At 39.0% G+C, this 25,080-nt stretch overlaps 1 protein-coding gene across 1 annotated transcript in view; it reads left to right on the top strand.

The window, feature by feature from the left end:
- The window catches only part of DTL (denticleless E3 ubiquitin protein ligase homolog), a 40,628-nt gene extending 21,440 nt beyond the window's left edge, over positions 1 to 19,188 (top strand). Inside the window, exons 12-15 of the mRNA XM_045981980.1 lie at positions 4,225 to 4,314; positions 6,961 to 7,096; positions 16,102 to 16,934; positions 19,078 to 19,188. Coding sequence (XP_045837936.1) covers positions 4,225 to 4,314; positions 6,961 to 7,096; positions 16,102 to 16,934; positions 19,078 to 19,176 — 1,158 coding nt within the window. The 3' untranslated portion in view covers positions 19,177 to 19,188. The remainder of the gene's footprint in view (positions 1 to 4,224; positions 4,315 to 6,960; positions 7,097 to 16,101; positions 16,935 to 19,077) is intronic.
- The last annotated feature ends 5,892 nt before the right edge of the window (positions 19,189 to 25,080 follow it).

The following is a 25,080-nucleotide window of genomic DNA, read 5'->3' as shown; positions in this document are numbered from 1 at the left end:
TATCTTCTATAGTACAAAGGCTTTTTTTTGTTTGTTTCAGGGAATGAGGTTTGAGGTATAGTTTCTCTCTCTAAAGACATGCAGTAAAGAGACTTGGCTCTTGTTAGTAACCCATTTTCAGACATCCAGTCAGTGGCTATCACGTACATGGGTGACCCTTTTTAAATTCCTAGGCTGGGTCACATGTCAGTGCTGAGTGATGTGGTTCAGACATGATGTTCTCCTGCCTGTCCACACATAACTCAGTGTGCAGGCTCTGATATTTGAGATCCTGGCAAGCTTACTGCTCCTAAAATTGAATTTGCCTAGTGAGGTGGCTCAGTTTCTCTTTTCCATGATGAAGAAGAACGGTGGGGGTGTAGTTTAAAAACCATCCCATGCAAGCTGAGTTTCACACCGTTAGGTTATCTCATTGCTCTGCCATGTTTCCAAAAGGTCAGAATCTCTCAAGTGTTGGGATTTTTCCTATGTTAAAAAACCCATGGGCACAAGAAAACAGAGTGAAAGAAAAGAGTTGCAGATCTCAAGACAGAAGAGAATGGCCTTTTAATCTTTACCGCTGCTCGGCAAAAGGGAGATGTAATATAGTTAGACTCTCTGATACTAAGGACCAAGAGTTAAAAATAAAAACAGTTAATATATATTTTTCCTTTTAATTTCTTATCGTTTGTCCCACCCTTACCTACCCCCTTCCCTTCCCTGGTTGATTTCTGTTATAGCCACTGAATAGTATTGAAGTGGTTATAAATAAACTCATTTGGCACAGTCATTCTACCGCTGACTGGCGAAACATTGAGCCTGACACTTTAGGAAGTGTAAATGATCTCATGGCAGAAATAAAGATGAGATTTGGTTTCTGCCTGGGCAGAGTAAGGGGATTTTTTGAGGAAAGTTGCTGATCTTTTTTGCATGTTTTAAGGATACAGAATGTTTTATTAGATGTGTAGCTTAGAGCCAATTATTTCTAGTAGTAACCTTCATAGTTGTAGGAGTTTTAACTTGGGGATTCTTCATGTCTTGAATTAAAGTCTGTATAACAACTAAAATATATAAGAGAGGACAGTTTTCTGTGTTTTGGCCATCTTCAGAATGCATAGGTGTAAATGTCTCTTGGACTTAATAGTTTCTTCTATTTAAAAGTAGAGGGAGGTTTTTAAAAAAAGAAATTAGGGGCACCTGGGTGACTCAGTGGGTTAAGCCTCTGCCTTTGGCTCAGGTCATGGTCTCAGGGTCCTGGGATTGAGCCCTGCATGGGGCTCTCTGCTCAGCAGGGAGCCTGCTTCCCCCTCTCTCTGCCTGCCTCTCTGCCTACTTGTGATCTCTCTCTCTCTCTCTTTCAAATAAATAATCTTTTTAAAAAATGAAATTATGGTAATGTTTTATCATAATGAAGTGACAATAAATAACTTATTTGAATAAAAATGAAGGATTTAAAAACAAGTTGAGTTTCACTAGGGGAAATTCATCTTCTTTGAAATAGTCAACAAGTACACTATGCCATGCTCGGATAGTCCTAAAATTGTGAAAGCTCCTGTAACTACCATTCATACAAACTTGTTGGAGATTAGTACTCATTTCAGCCCACAATATGCCTTTCCCTCCACCCCTTTTTTTAAATTGAGATAGAATTCACATAGTATAAAATTCATCATTATAGTTATTTTTAAATGTACAGTTGATTTTGAGTAGCCATCACCACTGTCTCATGCCCACACATTTTCCTTACTCCAGAAAGAAACACTACCCTTGAAGAGTCTCTCTTCATTCTCCCCTGCCCTCAACCCCTGGCAACCACTAACCTGTGTTCTGTCTATGGATTTGCCTATTCTGGACATATCCTATAAATGGAATTAGACAGTATGTGATCTTTTATGTCTGGCTTATTTCAGTGAACATAATGTTTTCCAGATTTGTTGTGTTGTTGCACGTATCAGTACTTCATTCCTTTTTACGGTTGAATATCCTTCATATGGATAGACCACATTTTATTTATCCATTTATTAGTTGGTGGACATGTGAATTTTTCCACATTTTGGCTTTATAAATAAAGCTACAATGAACATTCATGTACAAGTTTCTGTTTGAACATATATATATGTTTGGACACATATTTCTGTGTATACCTAAGAAGAGAATTGCTGCATCCTGGGACACCTGGGTGGCTCAGTCGGTTGAGCATCCAACTCTTGATTTCGGCTCAGGTGGTGATCTCAGGGTCGTGGAATTGAGCCCCACATTGGGCTCCTTGCTGGACAGGGAGTCTGCTTGAGATTCTCTCTCTCTCTCTCCCTATCTTATCCTCCTGGCCCCCTGCTCACATGCACATGCACTGTCTCAATCTCTCTGTCAAACGAATGAGTAGATCTTTAGAAAAATTGCTGAGTCATATAATAATTCTGTGTTTAACTTTTAAATTCCCCCTACTTTAATGCTATACTAAGCGTCTGGCTCAACAAAGGCTGACTTTTATTGTCATTATTATTTCTACCTTATTATCAGTTTGTAAAAAGTTTTCCCAAGGGGTCTTTTTTTTTTTCTCTTAGACCTTATAGATAAATGCAAAAATGTGCATATACTCTGTTGGCGAATGTGATGGTTTTTCTTGAAATTTATTTTAATCCTTTGTATACATGTTTAGATTCCCTTAGGTATTGTAATGCCTAGAAAATTGAAGAAGAGGCAATATCTTGAAATGACAGGCTAAACGCCACAACCAGAGTAAACCAGTGGAGTAGAAGAATGTGTTGCTACCAGGGAGGGTCGGTCAAGGGGACATTAGGATTTTCTCACCCTTTAAATTTGCTGCTAACAGACCTGCTTGAGCCTTGGGTGAAGAGAAACTTAATAGGCTGGGGCCATCTCAAATGCAGGAGGAAGGAGAATTTCTGTGGCTCCTGAAATACTTAAGAGACTATCTTGAAAGTCTTTTCTAAAATACGCTACCTTGTGAGAGAATGAGTTATTGTTCTCTGTGCCATTGTAGGAGGCAGAAAGTGAGATCCTTTTAGATAATACTCAGGAAAAAGCTTTTTCTGTTAAACTCTAATTAACCCAGCAAGGCAAATTAGACTCTGCTCTTTCTATTCTTTTGCTTTTTGAATCATTACATCTGCCATTTAACCCAAGAGAGGAGTAGTAATATAATTGAGTCGGATGACCTTATGAATCAGTGTGTTGACTCGCTTCACTACAATTGAAGGCATCTATTAGGTTTTCTTAGTCATTCTCTGCAAATATTCTTTCCAGAGTCGCCTCCACTTTCTTCATACAGATGAGCAATGATTCAGAGCCTCAGGAAAATGAAAAGAGAATAATGTCTCTTTTTCAAACACGTGCTAATAATAGTTACGTGAGTTTATATGCCATATTGTGCTGGTTAATTCCCATGGCCTCTGAAAGGGACTGACAACTCTTGAATGAGTCAACTGTCAAATGCATCACTAGTGGCATGCGGTGAGAGGGGAAATCTGATCCTTTGTCACGTGTATACTACTGCACGATATGACCCTTCGTGCTTCATTAAGATGTGGCAGTACTTAATTGAAAACTTAAGATTTCTTTAAACAAATTTACCAAAATGAAATTTTAGAGGATTTTTTTTTTCCCCAAAAAAAAGATACCGAAATGCCATGTAAAAGTATATGGTTTATATTCCTTCAAAATGAAGGGGTATAACTTTAGGGACTTTCGTAAAAATCCATGAGTCTTTTGGGTGAAAGACTGTCCCCTTGTTGCCAGAGAACTGGTAGTATGTCCGAGGTGCCTTCAGGATTTATTTAATGTAGTGTTCCTGGAAGTAGCTGATTAGAAAAGATCTGAAAATGTCTAGGCTATGTAAAAACAGGACTCCACTTGAAATTCATACTACCTAACAGCTGAACCCTATCCTTATAGAAAGTTTTCCAGCTAAGGGGTGAGGAACAATGTCATTCTTGAATTTCAGTCAAAATATATGTAGCTACGTAGTCTTGAATTGAAATGAGACCTGCCCTGGTATTTAAATTGATATTATTAACTGATTTTGGCTATTTTCATTCTGTTTTCTTAGATTAATGACAAATACTTTTATTGCCCACTAGGACTCTTTCCTGAGCTATAACTAGGTGTACCTAGAGATCTTTGGTAACAACTCTGTAAGACACAAATGTGGAGAGATTCAAAGGCTCTATCTGAGAGACCTAATACTGCTCTGCTGACTTACTTTTTTTCTTTTTGGTGTGATAGGTCTCCACACCTTGGCATCCTCCTACTGTGCTCCAGGGTCACTCTCAAGAGGTCACATCTGTGTGCTGGTGTCCATCAGACTTCACAAAGGTTTGTAAATAAATCTCTGTCATTGGTTTAAAAAATAGATCACAGAGCTGTAGATTTTCCCAAGGTTAGTTTGAGAGTTACACAGACTTTTATTTTTAGGGATTGAAAGATCTAGAGGCCATCCGGGATCTATGTCTGCGTTAACCATACATATTCTACTTTTCTCTACCAATAGAGAAACTTACCCTAAGGAATAAAAATGGATTTTTTTTTAATTTAAACTCAATTAATAATATATAATATATTATTGGTTTCAGAGGTAGAGATCAGCAACTAACTCATCAGTGTTAAATAATACCTGGTGCTCATTATATCACATGCCCTCCTTAATGTCCATCACCCAGTTACCCTATCCCCCTCCCCTCCAGCAACCCTCTGTTTCCTATGATTAAGAGTCCCTTATGATTTGTCTCCCTCTCTGATATCATCTTGTTTTATTTTTTCCTCTCTTCCCCTATGATCCTGTTCTGTTTCTTAAATTCCATGTATAAGTGAGATTGTATGATAACTATCTTTCTGATTGACTTGTTGTCTCTTAGCATAATACCCTCTAGTTCCAACCATGTCATTGCAAATGGTGAGATAAGAATGGATTTCTTGATTCCCTAGAGTAATTCCTTTCCTAAACATAGAATTAAGTTTTTAATGTAATTAAATTTCATTTGAAAATCTAAGGTGGAAAACTAGTTTTATGAACTTTCTACATACTATCAACATGGTATGTTAAAGGTTGTAACATCTTGACTGTTCTTCACAGTCAAATTTAGTTTTCACATGCCTAAACATGCTTACTATGAAGTTGTAATATGGTAGGTTATCTATGGCTACCCTATATGAGTAGCTCCAAGATGTTTTAGACGTTTCTCACTTAAAAATTTTTTTGACAATGATACTTAAAGACAAATAAAATACCTGAAATGTAAAAAGGCAAGAAACATGAACTTTGTGTACATGTAGGGATTTCATAAATACTGGCCCAAGTTCCACTCATTCTCCCAGCCCCTACTGCCTCTGGTCTTTGGGTTATTTGGGGTTTACAAGAAATATCACTTCTGTGGATATCTCCGCTTTCATTTATGAAGTTTTGAGGTTTTGTTCCCATCTGTTTTTTATCTTCTAGAAACTTCTTACGGTCTGGTCTATTCGTGGCATCCCTGCTAGCTTTCCAGTACTGCTGTGGATTTCTTTTTGTTTCTATATCTGTATAACCATTGCTGTGGTCAGCCCTACAGATTTCACCAATAATTACATCCCAATGACATTTTTCTTCTGAGGTTGATTCGATGTACCTCCCAGTGAAATAATCTGCTTTTAACATGGAGTTTTGTATCTTTGTAGAACTAAGAGAGTTTTTCAATTACTCACTTACGTTCTCTTTTTTCAACTATCATATATTGCCCTTATCTATATGTGCACAGAAAAGACTCATAGGTAATGACAGGGCTGTTTACCTATACTTCTTTAAAAAAAATTTTGTTAAATAACTTTGTTCCTAGCCTGGAGTTAAGAAGGTAAAATAAGGTTTTAAAATCTAGCCTTTGAAGTTAGAACAATTTTCAGTTCTAGCTCTGCCACTTCATTGTGGTGACCTTGGGCAAATAAGTTTATTCTTATTTTGTAGATGAGGTTATTGGAGTTCAAGGCTTTTCACATTGTGAGAATTAAACAACATAAACAATGTAAATTGTCACACTCACAGTAGGTGCTCTGGAAATAATTCTTGTTAATAGACCATAGAGTAACTGGGGATTCCAGGCATTTCTTCTTGAGCAGTTAAATATGTATGTCTTCTTTTGGCCTCCCAGTAAGGAAAGGAAAAAGTTGCCAGTCTCTTGGGGGCCAAGACTTAAGAGAACATGTGTTCTTTTTTTTCTCTCTCTTCAGTGACTGAAATAGAGAAATTATATAAACAAATGCTGGGGAACAGCTCTGGTACCAGTGGCCATTTGCCACAAGCTCTTCAAGCTGGACTTTCTCTGCCATAAAAGGCTTGGGACCAAGATCGGGAATGGCCAGATATTTTTAAAGGGGCAAAGGTTATTTTTAACTTCTTTCAGCCTAGTGAACTTGTTGTTTTCCCAGATTGCTCCTTTACCTATCTGAAAAAGAATCTCAAAGAATGGTTTCATTCTACTTGTCCCAGCTTACTAGAGTCACGGACTAAGCCTGATCTTGGAAATGATCCCATTACTTTAGCAGTTAGCCAGAACATGTAGAATTCAAAAGAAAGTGGTAGAAATTGAATGTTGGTGGCATATACTGGTTTATCATTTAAGAGAGGAAATAAAAAAGGGTGTCATAATTATATTTCATAATTATATAGAAAGTGATGAAGATAATGACTTGCCCAGGTTTTTGAGAGTAAAACGAAATGAACCTGATTTTATAGTAGGGCTTTAGGTCAGGTAAGATGTGACTGGTAACGAAAGGCATACCATCAGAATTATAAAGAAAATAGAGTCCTTTGGAAATTTGGAGTGATTCCTAAAAGCAAGGGATGAAGTATATGATTTTTTAGATCTCATTTTCTACATCCTGGTATATCACACAAAATAATTCTCTAGTCATGGGTCCTTAAGATCTACTTTTTACTTTGTTATAAATCTTTGATTGAAACTTCTTAACTTCCTTCCTGATTCTCATTAGATTGCTACCTGCTCTGATGACAATACACTGAAAATCTGGCGCTTGAATAGAGGCTTAGAGGAGAAGTCAGGAGGAGATAAACTCTCCATAGTGGGTTGGGCCTCTCAGAAGAAAAAAGAAGCCAGAGCTGACCTAGGTAAGGATCCCATGCATTTTTCTATGTTGCTTATGGTTTGATTGGTTTCATTCTACAATGCAGAGTGATAAGCTAATTTTGATCTTGCTTGATATATTTTTAAAGGAAAGCACCATCTTTCTTTACATTCTTTTCGATAAATATTTTCTGAGCACTACTATGTTTATCATCTACAAGAGACACTGGAATACAGTGGTGGATCACTTATTTCCAAAGTATTTATCGAACACCTGTGATGTGCTAGGCCCTGCTCTGAGTTGCTGGAGATTTAGCAATGAACAAAAGAATCAAAAATCCCAAAGATGTAAATGAAGCTTACAGATTAGTATGAGAGGCAGATGAACAAGAAAAGAAAATATGTACTATGGCAGGTAACTATAAATACTTATGAAAAAAAGGAACACTGGAAAATTAGGTGCCCAGGGAGGCCTCAATGTTTAGATGACGTTTGAGTAAGGGAAGTGAAATAGTGAGCCATGTGGACATTTTGAAGAACATTCCAGGCAGATAAAACAGCAAGCACGGAAGCCCTTAAGCAGGAGTAGGCCTGATATATTTTTTGTTCCTCGAGGAGGCTAATGTGGTTAGAGCCCCTGTGACTAGAGCAAGCTAAGGAGAGGAGGGGAATAGTAGTGGAAAATGAGGTTCTTGTATGATTTGGGCTTTTATTCTGACAGATTAAAAAACTATTGCAGAGTTTTAAATAGAGGAGTATCATGATCTGACTTTTCCTAACTTGATTATTTTTACTCCTGTGTTGAAAACAAATTATAAAGGGATCAGTGTAAAAGCTGGAAGCTAATTTTGAAGTCCTTTGAAATAATCCAGAAAGCAATGATGGTGACTTGGACAGAGGGGTAGCAAAAGATATGGTAAGGAGTCTTCAAGTTCTGGATATATTGTAAATATAGTGTGGAATCAGATATAGAATGTAAGGGAGTTATCGAGGATAACTTCAGAGTTTAGGACTTGAGAAGCTGGAAGAATGGAATTGCTGTTAACCTAGACAGGAATCATTGCAGAAGAAACAGGTTTGGGAGGGAATAGCTAAAGTTCCATTTGGATATGTTGTTTGATATGATTATTAGACATTCAAATGAAGATATCAGAGAGGTAGTTAGACGTTTAATTCTGCAGTTTGAGGCTAGAGCTATAAGTTTGGGATTCAACAACATGTAGGTGAAGGAAGCTATAGCTAAGAAAAGAGGATATAGCTGAGCCTTGGAACACCCCAATGTTTAGAGATTGGAGGGCTGAAAGAGCAGACACAACCAGAAATAGAGAAAAACCAGGAGAGTATTGTATCCTGGAAGCCAAGTAAATAATGGAGAGAGGGATGAATTTGGTCAAATGTTTTTAGAACTCCATGTAAGACAAGGGCTAAAAATTGGCCTTTAGATTTGGCACTATCAGGCTTATTTGGTGACTTTTAACGAGAGCAGTTGGCAGAGTGTTATCGTCTGATGGGTGTTAAGGAGGATCAAAGAAGAGAACTTGGAGACTACAAGAATAGAGGGCTCCTCTAAGGAGTTTTGCTAGAAAGGAAAGGAGAGAAATGAAGTGGTAGCCAAGGGAAGAAGCAGTGTTACAGTTTGTTCTTGCTTTGTATTAACAGCATTTTGTGTGTGACTGGAAGGATCCTGTGGGGGGGGTGGTAGGTGGGACTTGATGCAGGGAAATTTGCTGGAGCAATGTTCTCGAGTATGAGAGGGATGATACCAGATTTACAAGTAAAGGGTAGGCCTTTGCCAGGGGTATGGAAAGTCATCCATAGTAACTAGAGAAAAGGTAGAAAATATAAATACAGTGAAGTAGGTGGGATGTTCAGAACCTGTGGAAGTTGATAGCTTCTCTTAGTGAGATAGGAATCAGGATCTTCAAGTGAAAATAAGGATAGGGAAGGAGGTGGTTGAGATCCAAGGAGAGATAAGAAAGTCCAACCTGAGTGATGCAGAGAAAAGAAGAGTAAGGGACTGGGGAAATAACGGTTATTGGGCAGTGGGTCAACTGGAGGCTGGTAGCCATGAATTGAAAGTTGAACAGTCAGCGTGGTTGTGTGTCTGCTCCCAGGTACAAGTACACTGTAGGTGGGGAGTTTAAGGGATGTGGTTTAAGTCCACGAGTGTGAAGTGAGGGGTGAGGGGCAAGGGAGCTGAGGGGAGGTAGGAGAGGATGACTATAATGACTGACTGTAGGAATGAAACTGGGTGAGGAGGGAAGTGAGGATATAGTGGCACTTGGGGGACAGTACTGAAGTGGGAAGATGAATAAATTGAGGATCCCCAGAGGATGAAGGAATTTTAGAACTGGAATTTGGAATTGCTCAAAAGTGAGCTGGAAAATAGGTGGTGATTGAAATGGAGAAAATGGAGGATTTGCAGGTTGGTAGTAGTAACATCAAGAAATAAGGGGCTTGAGTGAGTGAAAGGACAAAGCTATGTAGAAGGAGGCAGAGACTGAGCAAGCAAAGTATTGGAAGGATCATGTATGTGGATTTTGTAACAACCATAAACTGACAGAGACGGGGTTGAAGAGTGGAACAGTGCATTAAGAGCAGAAGTCTTCCAAGCACTGAGCCAGCCAGAGGGGATTCTGATGTTATCAATAGATACATAGTAATAAGCTTGAAATTCAAGCTTAAGGATCAATTTTACATTAGCCATCAAGGCCTAAGGTAATGGGGAGTTGAAGGTGAGACGGAATATATACTCATTTTTCTAATGACTTACTTACTTAGAGTCTTACAAGTTGCTATAAGCAGAACTGGACTCCAGAGGGGTCTTTTATTCTGAGTCTACTTCAGTAAAACCTTTGATGCTTTTATTTTTGGTTTTTCCTCTCTTTTAAAAAAAAGGTTTTTTATTTGTATCATAGTTAAACAAGTCAACTAGTCCTACAGCAGTGAATAAGATAAAAAACATCCCCCAGGCACCCTGCCCCACAGTTCCCCTTTTTCAGGGGTAGCCACTGTCAAATGTTATAGCTGATTCTTTGATATGTACGTCTCTAAATAATATTTGTACATTTCTGTTTCTTTAGGGGTTTGTTTTGGTGCAGTTTTCAACGTTATCTGTTGGCTTCTTACTATGGGAGAGGAGGGTTTAGCCCTCTGTATCTCCACCACTCCAAATACCTGCTCGCTCCCCATTCCCCTGTCTTTCCGATACAAGATCATAATTTTGGTTTGATCAAGAGTTAGTATTATTTTTTTTTTCTATTCAGAATGGAGTTACATGGTAAACTGCTGTTACTTTTTATTTCCTATACTTTTCTTCCCCCTTGAGGCTTTTTATTAGAGCCTTGTCAAGATACGTTCATATATCAGAAGCCCACCCATTTAGAGTACAGAGTGCAGTGGCCCTTAGGATATTGAATGAGGCAGTCATCAACACAATCTCATTCTAGAGTTTTTTCAGCATCCAAAATGAAGATTCCAATGTCGTTCTATCCTTACTAGCTCTTACTGTTTGTCTTAAGTATAGCCCTCCTAGTAAATGTGAAGTGGTATCCCATTGTGGTTTAGATTTTCATTCCCCTCATGGTTAATGACATAGAGCATTTTCTCACGTGCCTATTTGCCATTTGTATATTTTCTTTGGAAGAACGCTTCTGCAGATTCTTTGCCCACATTTTAATTGGGCTATTTGTCTTTTTAATGTTGAGTTAAAAGTGTTCTTTAGGGGCGCCTGGGTGGCTCAGTGGGTTAAGCCGCTGCTTTCGGCTCAGGTCATGATCTCAGGGTCCTGGGATCAAGTCCCGCATCAGGCTCTCTGCTCAGCAGGGAGACTGCTTCCCTCTCTCTCTGCCTGCCTCTCTGCCTACTTGTGATCTCTCTCTGTCAAATAAATAAATAAAAATCTTAAAAAAAAAAAAAGTGTTCTTTATATACTCTGGATATAAGTCCCTTGTCATACAATGATTTGAAAATATTTTATCTTATTCTATAGGTTGTCTTTTTACTTGCTTAATGGTGTTTTTTTGACAAAAAAAATTCTAATTTTGATGAAATCTAATTTATCTGTCTTTTCCTTTGTCATTTGCGCTTTTGTTATATCTAAGAAACCATTGCTTAACTCAAGGTCTTAAAGGTTTACTCCTATATTTTATTCTACGAGTTTTTTAGTTTTATGGCCCTCTGGTCCATTGTGTTGTTTATTTTTGTGTATGATATGAGGTAAGGTTCAAAATTCATTCTTATACATGGATATCCTGGTTTCTTGGTATCACTTTTTAAAAGAGACTATTCTTTACCGCATAAATTGTTTTCAAACCTTTGCCAAAACATAGTTGACCATAAATGTAAGGGTTTATTTCTAGATTCTCATTTCTGTTCCATTGATGTGTATGTCTGTCCTTATGCTGATACCACATTGTCTTGATTACTGTAGCTTTGTAGCAGGTTTGGAAATCGGAATGGCTGAGTCCCCCAATTTTCTTCATTTTCAAGGTTATTTTAACTATTCTTGTCCTATTATAGTTCTATACACATTTTAGAACCAGCTTGTCAATTTCTGCAAAATAATCCTCTAGGATTTTGATATGAATTACATTGGATCTATAGATCACCTTGGGGAATATTGCCACCTTAATGATGTGTTAAGTCTTGTGACCCATGAACATGGATGTCTATTTGCTGCCTTGTCTTTATATTTACTTATATTTCCCTAATTTGGGGAAATGAAAAAGAGAAGAATCATATGAGGAAACAGCCATCAGTGTTTCCACCACTCACAATTTTGACACTTTAAGTTATTTTTTGAGATTTTTCCTCCTTTTCCACAGAGAGATTCTTATTAACGGAATCATGTTTGTACTGTAAATACACTTGGATTTCTTGAGGTTGTTTTCACTGAACTTATGTCCTAAGTATTTTCTATGTTACCTTATAGCAAAATATTTAAAATAGTCCACTGAGTAAATGTTCCATAGTTCATTTACTCTGTCATAGTTGGATATTATGTTTCCAGTATTTTGTGAAAATTGTTTTCTGAATTAAGTGTTCCCCCATCCCATTAAAATAGATTCTCAGGGGTGGCATTTCTGTGTTAATTGCAGTAACCATTTTAAGAATATTAATGAAAAGTGAGTTGCTTAACTAAGTATTTTTAGTGTGTCATTAATTATTTAGTTTTGGAAGCCAAGTCACAAAAGAAGTTACACATGTTGATCCACATTTGGACCAAAATAATAGCAACAACAACATTTAGCCATTATTGAGTATTGGCACAATCATTCTAGGGACCCACATGGATTATCTTATTTAGTTCGCCAAACCACTAAAACTGAAGCTCAAGGAAGTTGGACTTGTCTAAGGTCACACAGCCATCAAGTTGTCGTAGAACCAGAGTTTAAACACTTGCAGTCTGGGTTTAGAGCCCATGCTTAGAAGCACTCTGCCTTACTGCCTCCTTTAGGACTCAACATAGGAAAGCAAAGATCGAGTTAAGACTGGAGCAAGGGGGGCACTTGGTGGCTCAGTTGGTCAGGCATCTGCATTTGGCTCAGGTCATGATCCCAAGGTGCTGGAATTGAGCCTGCTTCCCCCCCCCACCCTCTGCCGCTCCGCTGCTTGTGTGCGCTCTCTCTCTCTCTAATAAGTAAATATTTAAAAAAAAAAAAAGAAAGAAAGAAAAGAAAAAGCTGACCAAGAGTTATACCTAGATTTCTCTATTTCTGGACGCTGCTAGAGTTCTCTTGAAGAGCTCTGTAGAGCAGCAACCCCATCTGAAAGGCAAAGGCTGGTACATTGGCTATTCAACCCTGTAACCCAGCTTCCAGCAGCAGACGGGCTACCGCTAATCACACTTCCATTTTGAAAATTATGGTTCTCTGCTTTCCTGACTCTAATTGCCACCCCAAACCTTCACTGCTGTCCCAGGCTTCATATCTTCTCTGGCCCTTTTAGCACACCAGCCAGGAGACTTTAAACCGAAGGCACGGCCCCTTTTCCCTCTGCCCTACTTTCCCAGCCAGCACCTGCTCTGTCACTTGCTCTTGTGTCGCCGTTTCAGCCAGCAATCTCAGCACTGTCAAGGTGGAGGGTTCTCAGCCCGGCTGTGCATCGTAACCAGTGGTGGAGCTTTTTACAAGTTTGTGTATCCCCAGAGATTGTTCAGTAGGACTGGGATGGGGACCAAGTACCTGTATTTTTCTAAAGCTCCAAGTAATTCTTGTATGTAGTCAGGATTGAGAACCTCTGGTCTAGGCGTTAGTGACAAAGATGATTGTCCTTATGGTAAAGAGAAGGAAACCTTACCTGTTCTATCTCGTGTGCTTGCTATAGTCTCACCAGTCAGCAGAATACTTAGAGTCTGTTTTTCGATGCCTGGTACCTCACCATCATCTGTCTCAGAAGTAATGACATTTTAAAAAAAATTGTTTAATAATTCCTTGCTGGGTGCTATAGGGACACTAGGCTTAAAAAAATGAGTAAATCATCATCACCTGCCCCGAGGTGCTCACAGTCTAGTCCAGGGGGCAGATACAAAAGCTTTGGCACAGTATTAACACTGCTCCTAGCTACATAAACAAAAGGAACCTACTTACTGTGGGAGAGGAGGAAAGAAGTTTGTGAATTCTTGACAATGAAAGAAGTTTGTGAATTGTGTAACAATGAAGTTACCGATGTCATCAGAGCTTGAAACATGAGAATTTTTGCCTGGCCAAGAAAGGGCAGGCTTGGCAAGAAAGCCACATGAACAAAGACAGAGATGTGACAGGGCGAAGCTTTTTCAGGAAGCAGTAGTATTCTCCTGCAACAGGATCCCAGAATCTCGAGTACATGATATGACTGAAAAGGTGGGGTGAGGCCAGGTGGCAAACTTCTATACAGAAAGGAGCTGCAAAGTGACTGATTATTAGTCAGCTCTCCTCTAATTCCTCAAAGGAACTGACTTTCAGGAAGCTTTTAGGATAGTAAAACAGTTTATGCTCCCGGGTCACCAGATCTCATGCAGTGCTTAGGGTCAGCGGAGAGTCAGTAGATGATGTGCTCGTTGGGCCTGTCGTGTTAAATCGATGCGCCAATATAGCGATGTACCGAATAGCGGCTAAAAAGAATGCAGTGCATCTAATGTAGATGAGGAGACACAGAGAAAAAGATAACACTTTTAAGAGAAAAGGGCAAATTGCAGAGTATGTGTGTAATAATCCATTGTTGGGTTTTTAAGGTATGATGTACCTTCGTGTGTACTAACAGGCTTATAGAAAATTGTGGGTTGCACAAGAATATGAGTAAAATGGGAAGATTAAAAAGAGGACTTTTGGGGCGCCTGGGTGGCTCAGTGGGTTAAAGCCTCTGCCTTCGGCTCGGGTCATGATCCCAGGGTCCTGGGATCGAGCCCCACATCAGGCTCTCTGCTCCGCGGGGAGCCTTCTTCCTCCTCTCTCTCTGCCTGCCTCTCTGCCTAGTTGTGATTTCTCTCTGTCGAATAAATAAAATATTTAAAAAAAAAAAAAAAGAGGACTTTTGACTTTTCACCTTATTCCCTTCTGTTAACTGCTTGGTTGTGTTTTTTGTTTTGTTACCATGAACTTTTATTATCTAAATAATCTAATTACTGTTTTTTTAAAAAGATTTAAATTTGTCCTAGAGTTTTGTTAACCTTACAAGCTAATAAAATCTTCTCTTTGAACCCCCATTGTCCAATCCTTCCTTCATTCTAACATCCTAAAGAAAGAGAAATGCCCTAGCTTTCCCCCATATCAGATACCCCGCTGACCTTCAGTAAATACTTCAGAGGTCTCCTGCCTGAGTATCAGAAACTTAGCTATCTGTGTGGCCCAACCCCAGCTGCCCCGGCCCAGCTTTTCCTTCTTCCCTAATTCTGTCTTAGAACCTGCATGTTGTAAAACCCATACTATTTTAGGACTTTCTGCCTTAACCATATCCTTCAGCCCACGTTAATAGAACTAATGACTATAGGGGCTGTGTGGTGACTGTTGATCTGCTCTGAGGAGTGAAAAAATGAAAAGTTTCTGTTCTCCTGAAGTAATAGCTAATCAAGCTTTAGAACATGAATATGAGAACCATGACCAGATGCTTTAGGGACAAGTCCTGTCACTAACTTCCCTTATATATCATGTTACGACAAAAATGGGGTTTTCCTTAGAGTGCCTGGGTGGCTCAGTGGGTTAAAGCCTCTGCCTTCGGCTCAGGTCATGATCCCAGCATCCTGGGATCGAGCCCCACATCGGGTTCTCTGCTCCGTGGGGAGCCTGTTTCCTCCTCTCTCTCTGCCTGCCTCTCTGCCTACTTGTGATCTCTGTCAAATAAATAAAATCTTTAGAAAAAAAAAATGGGGTTTTCCAGGAATGATTTATTGAAGGAGTGGTATCACTTTGGCCATTTCTAAAAATATGGTTGATGGGAAAAGTTCAGGTAAAAGTCAGTTTGTAGAATTTCTCTATCTCAAGGCAAAACTGCTTCATTAGTAAAAAAGCACAGGGTAGAACATACAGGATAACTAAATGCCTGAAATTAATGCTTGTAAATCTGTACTCTAACTAAGAGAGAGATTGTATTTTTATGTCAGCTCATCCTGAATTCAATTGCATATGAATGCAATTCGGTAAACTGAATTAAATATCAGAGTTATAATTCAAAGAGTTTGTGACTTAGAAAATAAACTGATGGCCTTTCCTTGTTACTGGAGATAAGAACACTATTTCAGCAATCTAAAAAGCTCAGAAGGAAAGTAAGAAAATACAGAGTTGTCTGTGGTGGGGCCCAAGGGGGACAAGGGGGAAGAAGCATGAAGTTTTTAAAGAATTTGCCTAAAGTACTTGCTGTTTCTTGTAAACAAGAGACATAGAGAAGAGTTCCATCACTGTGATTGGATTCTATCACAGTGATAGAATCCAATGATTTATATAACCTACTCACTTGGAAACCCATTCCTGTATGAGTAAGTTAGTTATAAATTTCCTTGATGAGAATTCAGGAATTTTCTGAATTTCACTTCTGATTTTTGTGACTCTTTTTTTTTTTTTTTTTTTTTTTTCAGTGACAGTGACAAGTAGCCAGAATACTCCTGCCAAAGCACCCAGAGTAAAGAGCAGTCCATCCATTTCTTCCCCATCATCAGCAGCTTGTGCTCCAAGCTGTGCAGGAGACCTCCCTCTTCCTTCAAATACTCCTACATTCTCTATTAAAACCCCTCCTGCCAAAGCTCGGTCTCCTGTCAGCAGAAGAGGCTCTGTCTCCTCCGTCTCTCCGAAGCCACCCTCGTCTTTCAAGATGTCCATTAGAAACTGGATGACCCGAACACCATCCTCATCACCGCCCATCACGCCACCTGCTTCTGAGACCAAAATCACATCTCCAAGAAAAGCCCTCATTCCTGTGAGTCTGAAATCCTCCCAAGCAGTGGCTTGCTCAGAGTCTAGAAATCGAGTAAAGAGGAGGCTAGACTCAAGTTGTCTGGAGAGTGTGAAACAGAAGTGTGTGAAGAGTTGCAACTGTGTGACTGAGCTTGATGACCCGGTTGAAAAGCTTCACTTGGATCTCTGTTGCCTTGCTGGTAACCAGGAAGACCTTGGTAAGGACTCTCTAGGTCCCGCCAAACCAAGCAAGATTGAAGGAGCTAGTATGAGTATCTCAGAGCCTCCTTCTCCTGCCAGTCCTTATGCTTCAGAAAGCTGCGGAACACTACCTCTTCCTTTGGGATCTTGTGGAGAAGGGTCTGAGGTGGTAGGCAAAGAGAATAGCTCCCCAGAGAATAAAAACTGGTTATTGGCTATGGCAGCCAAACGGAAGGCTGAAAATTCGTCTCCGCGGAGCCCATCCTCCCAGACCCCCAATTCCAGGAGACAGAGCGGAAAGACTTCTCCGGGCCCGGTAAGTTGGCAGTGGTGGGAAGATGCATTTCCTAACTCGAAAGGGGCCAGTGAGAAGATACATTCCTTAACTTCTTTCTGAAAGGTCAGACACAAATCCCTTCTCAGAAGTCAGGATGCTTTCTTTTTTCTTTTTTTTTTTTTTTTTTTTTTTCGGTAAATCTATTTATACCTAGGGTTGCCAGATTTAGCACATAAAAATTTGAGACAGATATTGCATGGGACATATTTATACTAAAAATTCCTTATACTAAAAAGTTATTTGAAATTCAAATGGAACAGGGTGTTGCTGTATTTCATTATTTAGCTACCCTATTTACTCCCATCAAAATGCCTTCTGTCCAAGTCCAGGAGCGCCTGAATGGCTCTTCCCATTAAGCTTCTGACTCTTGATTGCGGTGCAGGTCGTGATCTCCAGGTCATGATCTCCAGCCCTCCTGGCTGCCAGCTGAGCAGGGAGTCTTCTCTCCCCTGCCCCTTCCCCCATCCCCACTTACCCTGCACTTGAGGGTGCGTACTCTCACTCTCTCTCCCTCTCTTTCAAATAAATTAATTGATTAAAAAAAAAAAAAAAAACTTTTGTCAAGGTCTATAGCCCTTAGCCCTGTTGCTTGACTCTTCAAAGCCTTCATCATCCTCTAGTATATCAATTCCAAGATTCCCTCTTCATTGTTTGATATTATTCCCTCCCCATCCCACCCCAGCCCCTGGCCACCACTTTTTATGGATTCCCTTCCTTTTTATAGATAAAGCTGACATTTGTGGGCAAGTTGCCAAAATCCATAAATTAAAACCCAGTTTGTAATTACAGTTTATGATTATTTAAAATACAGTGAAATTTAGACCCTTACAAAGCAATTTCAATGTAGAATCCTTCCAGGTTTTTATGATTTTCTCCGATCTTTTTTACAGTCATCTTGCTCACACCAGTATTTTTGGCAATTCACCTCTATCTGTACTTTTAAAACATTCACCTTAGTTTCACTTACCTTTTTAGGACTCATTTCATAGACTGGCATAAATTTCAGTTAAACAATTTCAAAAACATGTACTGCTGACAGAAAATAGGTTTGTGAACCTTGGAAAGCAAGTGACTCGTTATTAATGGTGGTGGGGGGAGTAGCTATGAGCATTGGGTGAGTTTGGGCACCAGTCAAAAAAACTAAAAATCTTTAGGTAATCACTTTGCAAGTTTAGGCGAGATGGGTTAAGGGAAGTTCTGCTGTGCTTCACAGTAGCTCTTGCTCTGTGTTAAGGAGCAGACGGTAGAATGATTAAAATCCATTCCAAGAATCTAAAAGGCAAAGGCAAGATATCCTCAGGCCAGTTCTAGTTTAATAAGTGTTCATATCCCCCTCCTACTGTCATGAACCCATAATTAGAGGAAAAATAAACCAGAAATATTTTAAAGATTACTTCAAACACAAGCTCCAACCAAGACCTTGCTACAGAACATTAAAAAAAAAAAAAAAAAAGAACTAGCTATAAGCAGTCTTTCCTTTCTTCTTTCAAAATTATCACTGTACCTGTTTTTTACCCCTAATCAAATTTCTTATTTTTTTCCAGAGGAACTGTTCTCAGCTTTGTGTTAGCAGAAAAATAATTTCAGTGAAAAATTGTTTTCACTAATGTGTTAATTTTAAAGGCTTTCAAAAATAGTGTGCTGGTCCCATACATTTCTGGTTTTATAATTTCAGTCTTTGAAGCTAACATTTCTTTAAAAGAATTTTCTGCTTTATGTGCATGATGATAATGTAGATTTCTTCCAAAGAGAGTAGCAGCTGCCATTTGAATCACTATCCCATTTGTAAATTTGGGAGGGTGATTTACTCATTGATTTTAAGGAGGAGGGTTATTATAACCTTTGGTTCCTACTAGAAGGTTTAACTGGTGAATATTTTCCATTCACATGAAAAATCTGTTCCTTCCATCCTTGTGTACTACCTGTTCAGTTTTTATTAAATTCAGTACAAATCAGCCAGAAGACACATTGCCATCAAAATATTTGGGACTGAAAGCTCACTGACTAAATAATCCAATTTCTAGACATTGTAATTTAAAATGCCTTTTAGTGATAACTTGTTCGAGTTAACAGCTGAACTTTATCTTGGAAAATCTCTGAAATCTAAACTTTCTTTTTCTAGGTCACTATTACTCCCAGCTCCATGAGGAAAATCTGTACATACTTCCATAGAAAATCCCAAGACGACTACTGCAGTCCTGAACAGTCAACAGAATTATAGATTCTAATCTGAGTGAGTTAACTGAACTTTGGCCCATTAAAACAAGACAAAAAATACAACAGAATGATTCTATAACTCTAATCTTTAAGAAAGTTACCTTTCTTTTTGTTTTTGTGTGTTTTTTTGTTTTTTTGTTTTGTTTTTGTTTTTTTTCCAGAGAAAATCCTTTCAGCTCTGAAGTTTACCTGCTCTGGTTCTACTACCATAGCTTATATGCAGCTTCCTTGGGATGAATGCTGTGTTTAATTCCATAAAGTAAGTTTAACACTCTGTAACTTTTTGGATGAGTAGTCTTCACTCTTTAAATTATGCCTCTTCTCTACAATAATGACATCCCAGTTCATAGAGGCAAAAAGCAAGACTTGTCTCTTGTTACTCTGAGACTGTGGGTGCACAGTGAAAGGTATCTGCAGGTCACGGCAGGAGGCCTGTCTGTGAAGGCGGTTGCTGAAGAAGTCTTCTGCTGGGGACCTCTGGTTCTGTGCTGCCTCAAATATAGTTTCATTTACAATTTATATAATCTTTTCACTACACTTTAGGGAGTTTTTTGTTTTGTTTTTTTAGTATGTGTAAAAATGTGATGTTCAGATAAGTGCATTTATCTTGATTCAGTGTTCAGTGTTAAAATACAGTCTCTTAAGTTAAAATCATCTTTATTTTAAGAGCAGTGATAACTATCAACTCTTTGGAGAAACTAGGAAAATAACACTAGAAACTTTACTTGTCTTTTTTCCCCCAAATACAATCTCTCACATGAGACTTAAAGTCTTTCTATTTTTACTAAGCAATTTACTATGGTACCAACTCAACATCATGTTCTATAAGAAGTTACAATTTTTGCCATTTACTAGACAAAGATATTTATAAAATCAATAGTCATACATTAAAGTTGGGGTTTGAATTCAACTTGAATACAGTTCTCTAGGGGCTGCAGCTTTTTAAAAATGTAAGTCACTGAATTTAAGAAAAAGTAGTAATTTCTTACTGATATTTTAATAAAAGAACATAGCTCCGAACTGAAAATCCAGAACCTAAAAAATAATTCTTGGCTTTAGTTTCATTTTTTGGATTCTCTTCAAATACATAAAAAATAGTAACCTAGTATAGCCCTGAGCTGAAAAGTCATGGAAATTTCTCTAAATATTTAATATAGAAGGTGTTTAGATTGATTCTAAGTTAATAATGTGCAAAATATTTTGAACATCTTCCCTTTAGTCAGCAGTTACATATCAGTCATCTTGAAATGAACTGTTGTTTTCTAATTTCCCCCTTTATAACCTCAGAGACACAAGCTCCTTGTACCCTCTATGTACTATGTCCTTGAAAGGGAATCCCCTAACAATCATGAAACTTGATTCATTTTATCCATATCCCTAAGAAATATGTAGATTTTATTCATATTTTTGTCATAATTTAAAAATCTTTTCTTAATGACAAATTTTAATTCCTTTGATTCCTATAAGTTAAGCTTGTACCAACCAGAACTACGTATGTGAATTAAACATGGATTCTCCTTGGTTTTATGCAAGGAGTGAAATAAAGAGAAGCCACAGAATTGCTGTTTTTGAAACAAAGCATTCCACAGCATTAACTGAATATTTAGAAACTCTGCTTATAATTGGTGTTTGATTTTCTAATGTTAGGCTGTGGAAAGGTGTTATTTATGACCATATCTGCTAATAATGCTACCTATCTCTTGCTTTGAAAGCCAGTGGGGTGGGGTGGGGAAAAGCTAAAGTAGATATTATATTCTTTGTATCCTTGAACATCTCCTAACAGCTCTACTGAGTAAAATTGGGGTAAATGTGGCTGACAGAAACTGTGCTGAGAGTCTACTGGCTGTAACATGTCCCACTTGGAAAACTAGTACTTCAAATGGGTGCCGAAGGTCAAATGTAATGAGATAATAATTATTCCTGCCTCTGTGAGTGTCAGACTTGAGCTGATCCTGAATAATAAAGCCTTTTACCTTATCTGAGATCCTTTTCTGAGCTTTTTGCATTAACCTAGAAGCAGTCTACCAAAGAACTATAGTAGTAATCAAGAATCCTTTCTACTTCTTCATTGAGTCAAATTGTTTATTCCCAAGGGTATGATCTAGTTCAAGCTGAAAGAGGTTTTAATAAAATCCATCTTGCTTGGTCGGACCTTGAGTGTTTAAGATGGCTTGGATTACTTGATGAAGTAGGGTGGAGTGATGTAGTTCTTTTTCTAAACAAGTATTTCCAGCCCAAGCTTTTCCATTTGAATACACTCCAAGCATTATTGCTACAGTGCTGTATTAGAGTTTCCTTTGGCTGTTTCAACACAGGCCCTTAATTGACTTTTGTGAGGGTTGACTAATTAGTCCTTTAAAATGTTTCCTTTAATCTGGGCTGCACATTTAACTGATGATAAATCAAGACCATCTGTAGCTACCCCTACTCTGCTGGATTGGCAGAGGGCGAGTTCAGTTCACCACCCCATCTCCAGCCCCAATAGCTTAAAACTTCACTAAGACTTTTGGAACACCCTGTGTAGGAATCATTTTTTAAATCCTCAGCTGTGCAATGTGGATGCCTGGAGATGACTTTTGAAAAGTTTGTGTGCGTATGTTGCTCTATCCCCCAGCTTGGAATAGCTTATGATCATGATCTTGTATAGGTCACATATCAGGGCAACATGTGCTTTTTGAGAGCCTATCATAGCAGACAAACTGTCGCTCTCGGGCCTGTTTCTCTGCTTTTCCTAGTCCCAAGAGGGTCTGGACTTCCTTTCACACTGCTCTTAAAGCAAAGGCCAAGGAGTCTCATAGAATCAGATCCACAACTAGGTAGCACGCACATTTTACAGATGTGCAGCGGAAGAGAGACGGGGTGAGAGTGTCATGCTGGGGAAACGGAGTCGTTGTCCTCCTCAAGGCAGTCAAAGGGCTGAATGTGGGCCCCGTGAGCTCTTGCTCATCACGTCTCACTACTTCTCAACAGGTCTTCATAGGAGATTCTTTGGCTGCCTCAGGTTTGGATCAAGCCACATCATGAAATAACCAGTCTTTAAATTCTTGGGAATTATGGAAAACCCTGCTTTATGCATTAGCTCTTTAGGTACTGGTTGAAAGTTATAGGGAGGCCAGACACAATACGTTGGACATGAGGTGAGTCTAATGCTTCATTAGATCCGATACTAGGAATGCAGGTCCAGCTTGTGATAAGGATCCATTTCATTGTCTAAAGACGTGGAGAAACCTGTTTTATTTCTGAGCTATGTTTGAGTGCCTGCTAAAAACCATGAGGGTTGTTAGGGATGATGTAGGGGAAAGTCAACCTTTTCACAAAAATCACCTGAGCATATTAAGTAGCTTGTTCAGATCAGTAGGCTTAGAGCAAGCACATAGTACGCAAATAAGAAGTATTATATTATTAAAGAATAGGCTTGTTCCATCCCCAAAGCTTATCCCTCTATTTCCCGGCGAAGCTAAGAAAGAGGATTTCAAGGATATATAACCTGGTTTTTTATTTTGAATTTCAAAGGTTTAGTATTCCATTTATACTTCATTTCTCCTCAATTTCCTTAACTTGCCACATGCCCCTTCCTGTTTTGACATTCTAAATAATTTGTATTCAAGCCATTTTGTGGACTTTGAATACCACATTTCAAAATGCCTTTACCTGGAAGACTTTCAATTCAGGCACCATTTTATTCTTCACCTGGGGGCCAAGCCCTGTGTGAGGCACCTGGTCTGCGGAGTTCTTCTCTTTAGTTTTTGTTGTCAAAGGAGTCACTTTATCTATGGTGCTTCGGTGGGTAAAGTCAGCATTTGAGAGAAATAGGCAAAGTTCAGATTTTCAAGTCCTTTGAGAGCTGTTGTTTGCGAGCAGCTCTTAATGTAGCAAAAGTGCTGTCTAGATGCGACGCAGACTCTTCCTTCCAGGAACTTCATTCAACAGCTGCTTAGAGCGCCGGAACTTTCCAAAGTAAAATGACTTTCTCGCGCATGTTTTTATTATATTCTTTACAGTATTGTGAATAATAGTTAAAAGCATGATCTTTGTGCCCAAACTGCCTAGCTTTGAATCCAAGCCCTAGCTGTGTGACCCTGGGCAAGTTCCTTAACCTCTCTGATAATCAGTTTTCTCATTTATAAAATGGGATTATGTGGTCATCGCACAAAGATAGCTCTTAGGACAGTGCCTGGCACACACTAGCTACATTTATTGACCAATTACTGTTAGCTATTAGTCTCAAGATAGGAAAAGAAGGGATTCTATCGTTATTTGATAAATAGGCATAAAGGTTTAACTTTTCAGTTCTAACTCATTCTTGTTCACTCACTCACTCCTGTTCACTCAGACCACTAGAGCCATGGTCCTCAAAGGTATGGGAACTAAGTAAGAATCACATGGGAAGTTTTTTTTTTTTTTTTTTTTTTTTTTCTTAAATGTTGCCTAAGCCTCCCAGTCCTAGTGCTTTTCAAAAGGAGCAAGTAGACCTTTAGAAAAACAAAATGAAAACAAAAATAACTCCAGTTCCGCCGGTGTTTGAGATTCATGATTCTTACCTACAAAGTACACATTAAAATTACAGAGGTTATTTCATATGTGGTCTCAGCCAGTATTCAGAGAGGTTATAATTTGCAAATCTGTATCCTGGACGCCAAAGCATTGGCTCACACGCCCGTTTCCTGACTGCTGTCCCAGCTCGGCTACATTGTTCAACATGTGTTCACCTTTGGGGAGGAAGCTGCAGCTGGCTGGCCTTCAGGGCCAACTCTTTTTTTTTTTTTTTTTTTTTTTTAAGATTTATTTATTTATTTATTTGACAGAGAGAGATCACAAGTAGGCAGAGAGGCAGGCAGAAAGAGTGAGAGGGAAGCAGGATCCCTGCCGAGCAGAGAGCCCAATGCGGGACTCGATCCCAGGACCCTGAGATCATGACCTGAGCCGAAGGTAGCAGCTTAAACCACTGAGCCACCCAGGCGCCCCCAGGGCCAACTCTTGATCACTTGTTGGGCTGTTGTGTTCCATGGCCAGTGAGTGAGCGTGTCAGAGATGAAGCGCAAAGCAGGTCGTGTTGCTCTCTTAGTAACTGACTGTGTAGGTCACAAGATTCACACATTTGGTTGAGGAGTGATGCGCAGACCCAAGATTCTTTCTTCTCACTCAATGAGATGCTTCGCTGGGCTTCTTTTTGACGCCACCATTACCTGCGGTCAGTGTCACATCGGTGCCAAAATACCAGCCATGGAGCTTTCTTTGACATTGTGGCAGACAAACACAACACTGGGGTCTCACTTAGCATCTGAGCACCAAATTATGCTGCCGCTGCTCCTGTCCAGGATCCTGGTTTCCACATTTACAGGAATTTACAGAGTGTGGCGTTTTCTTATTCGGACCTGGCATCTGCACCTCCGCAAACAGATCATCCTACCATGCTCAACCCCCTTCCTGGGTTGGTGCCGAAACTATCAAGTCAAATGAAGATGTTAAGGGCACCTTTTTGTTTTCCTGTTATCAACCTACTCATTTTTCAAGTCATAGTGTAAAAGTAAAATAATTATGCAAATCAGCCCTTCCCCCAGCAATATACTACCAGATAATAAATGTTAACTGAAAAGTAAACTATAAATGAATCATCTGGCCTTGCTGTGTGGGCATGAAGTTAGCAAGTAGTGTCTCACCACATCATTCAGTAATCATTCAGAACCGTTCTTCCCCGTTTTCTCTTCCACCTTTTTTCCATAACCTACCATGTACTCAAAATTTTCCAAGAATTTTCAATAAGAAGCATCATAGAGTTTATTATGTGTAACTGTGAAATAAACAGTTGTACAGGAACTGAAAGAATTAAAATTAAATTCCAGGAAGCAGTTTTGTCTCTGTAATGGGTCATTATTTGCCCACCAGTTAATGTCAAGCTGGAAATTCT

This window comes from Meles meles, chromosome 17 (assembly GCF_922984935.1).
Source record: "Meles meles chromosome 17, mMelMel3.1 paternal haplotype, whole genome shotgun sequence".
NCBI lineage: Eukaryota > Metazoa > Chordata > Mammalia > Carnivora > Mustelidae > Meles > Meles meles.
The sequence above is the reverse complement of the archived record's forward strand: the minus strand, read 5'-3'. Positions and strand labels throughout refer to the sequence as shown.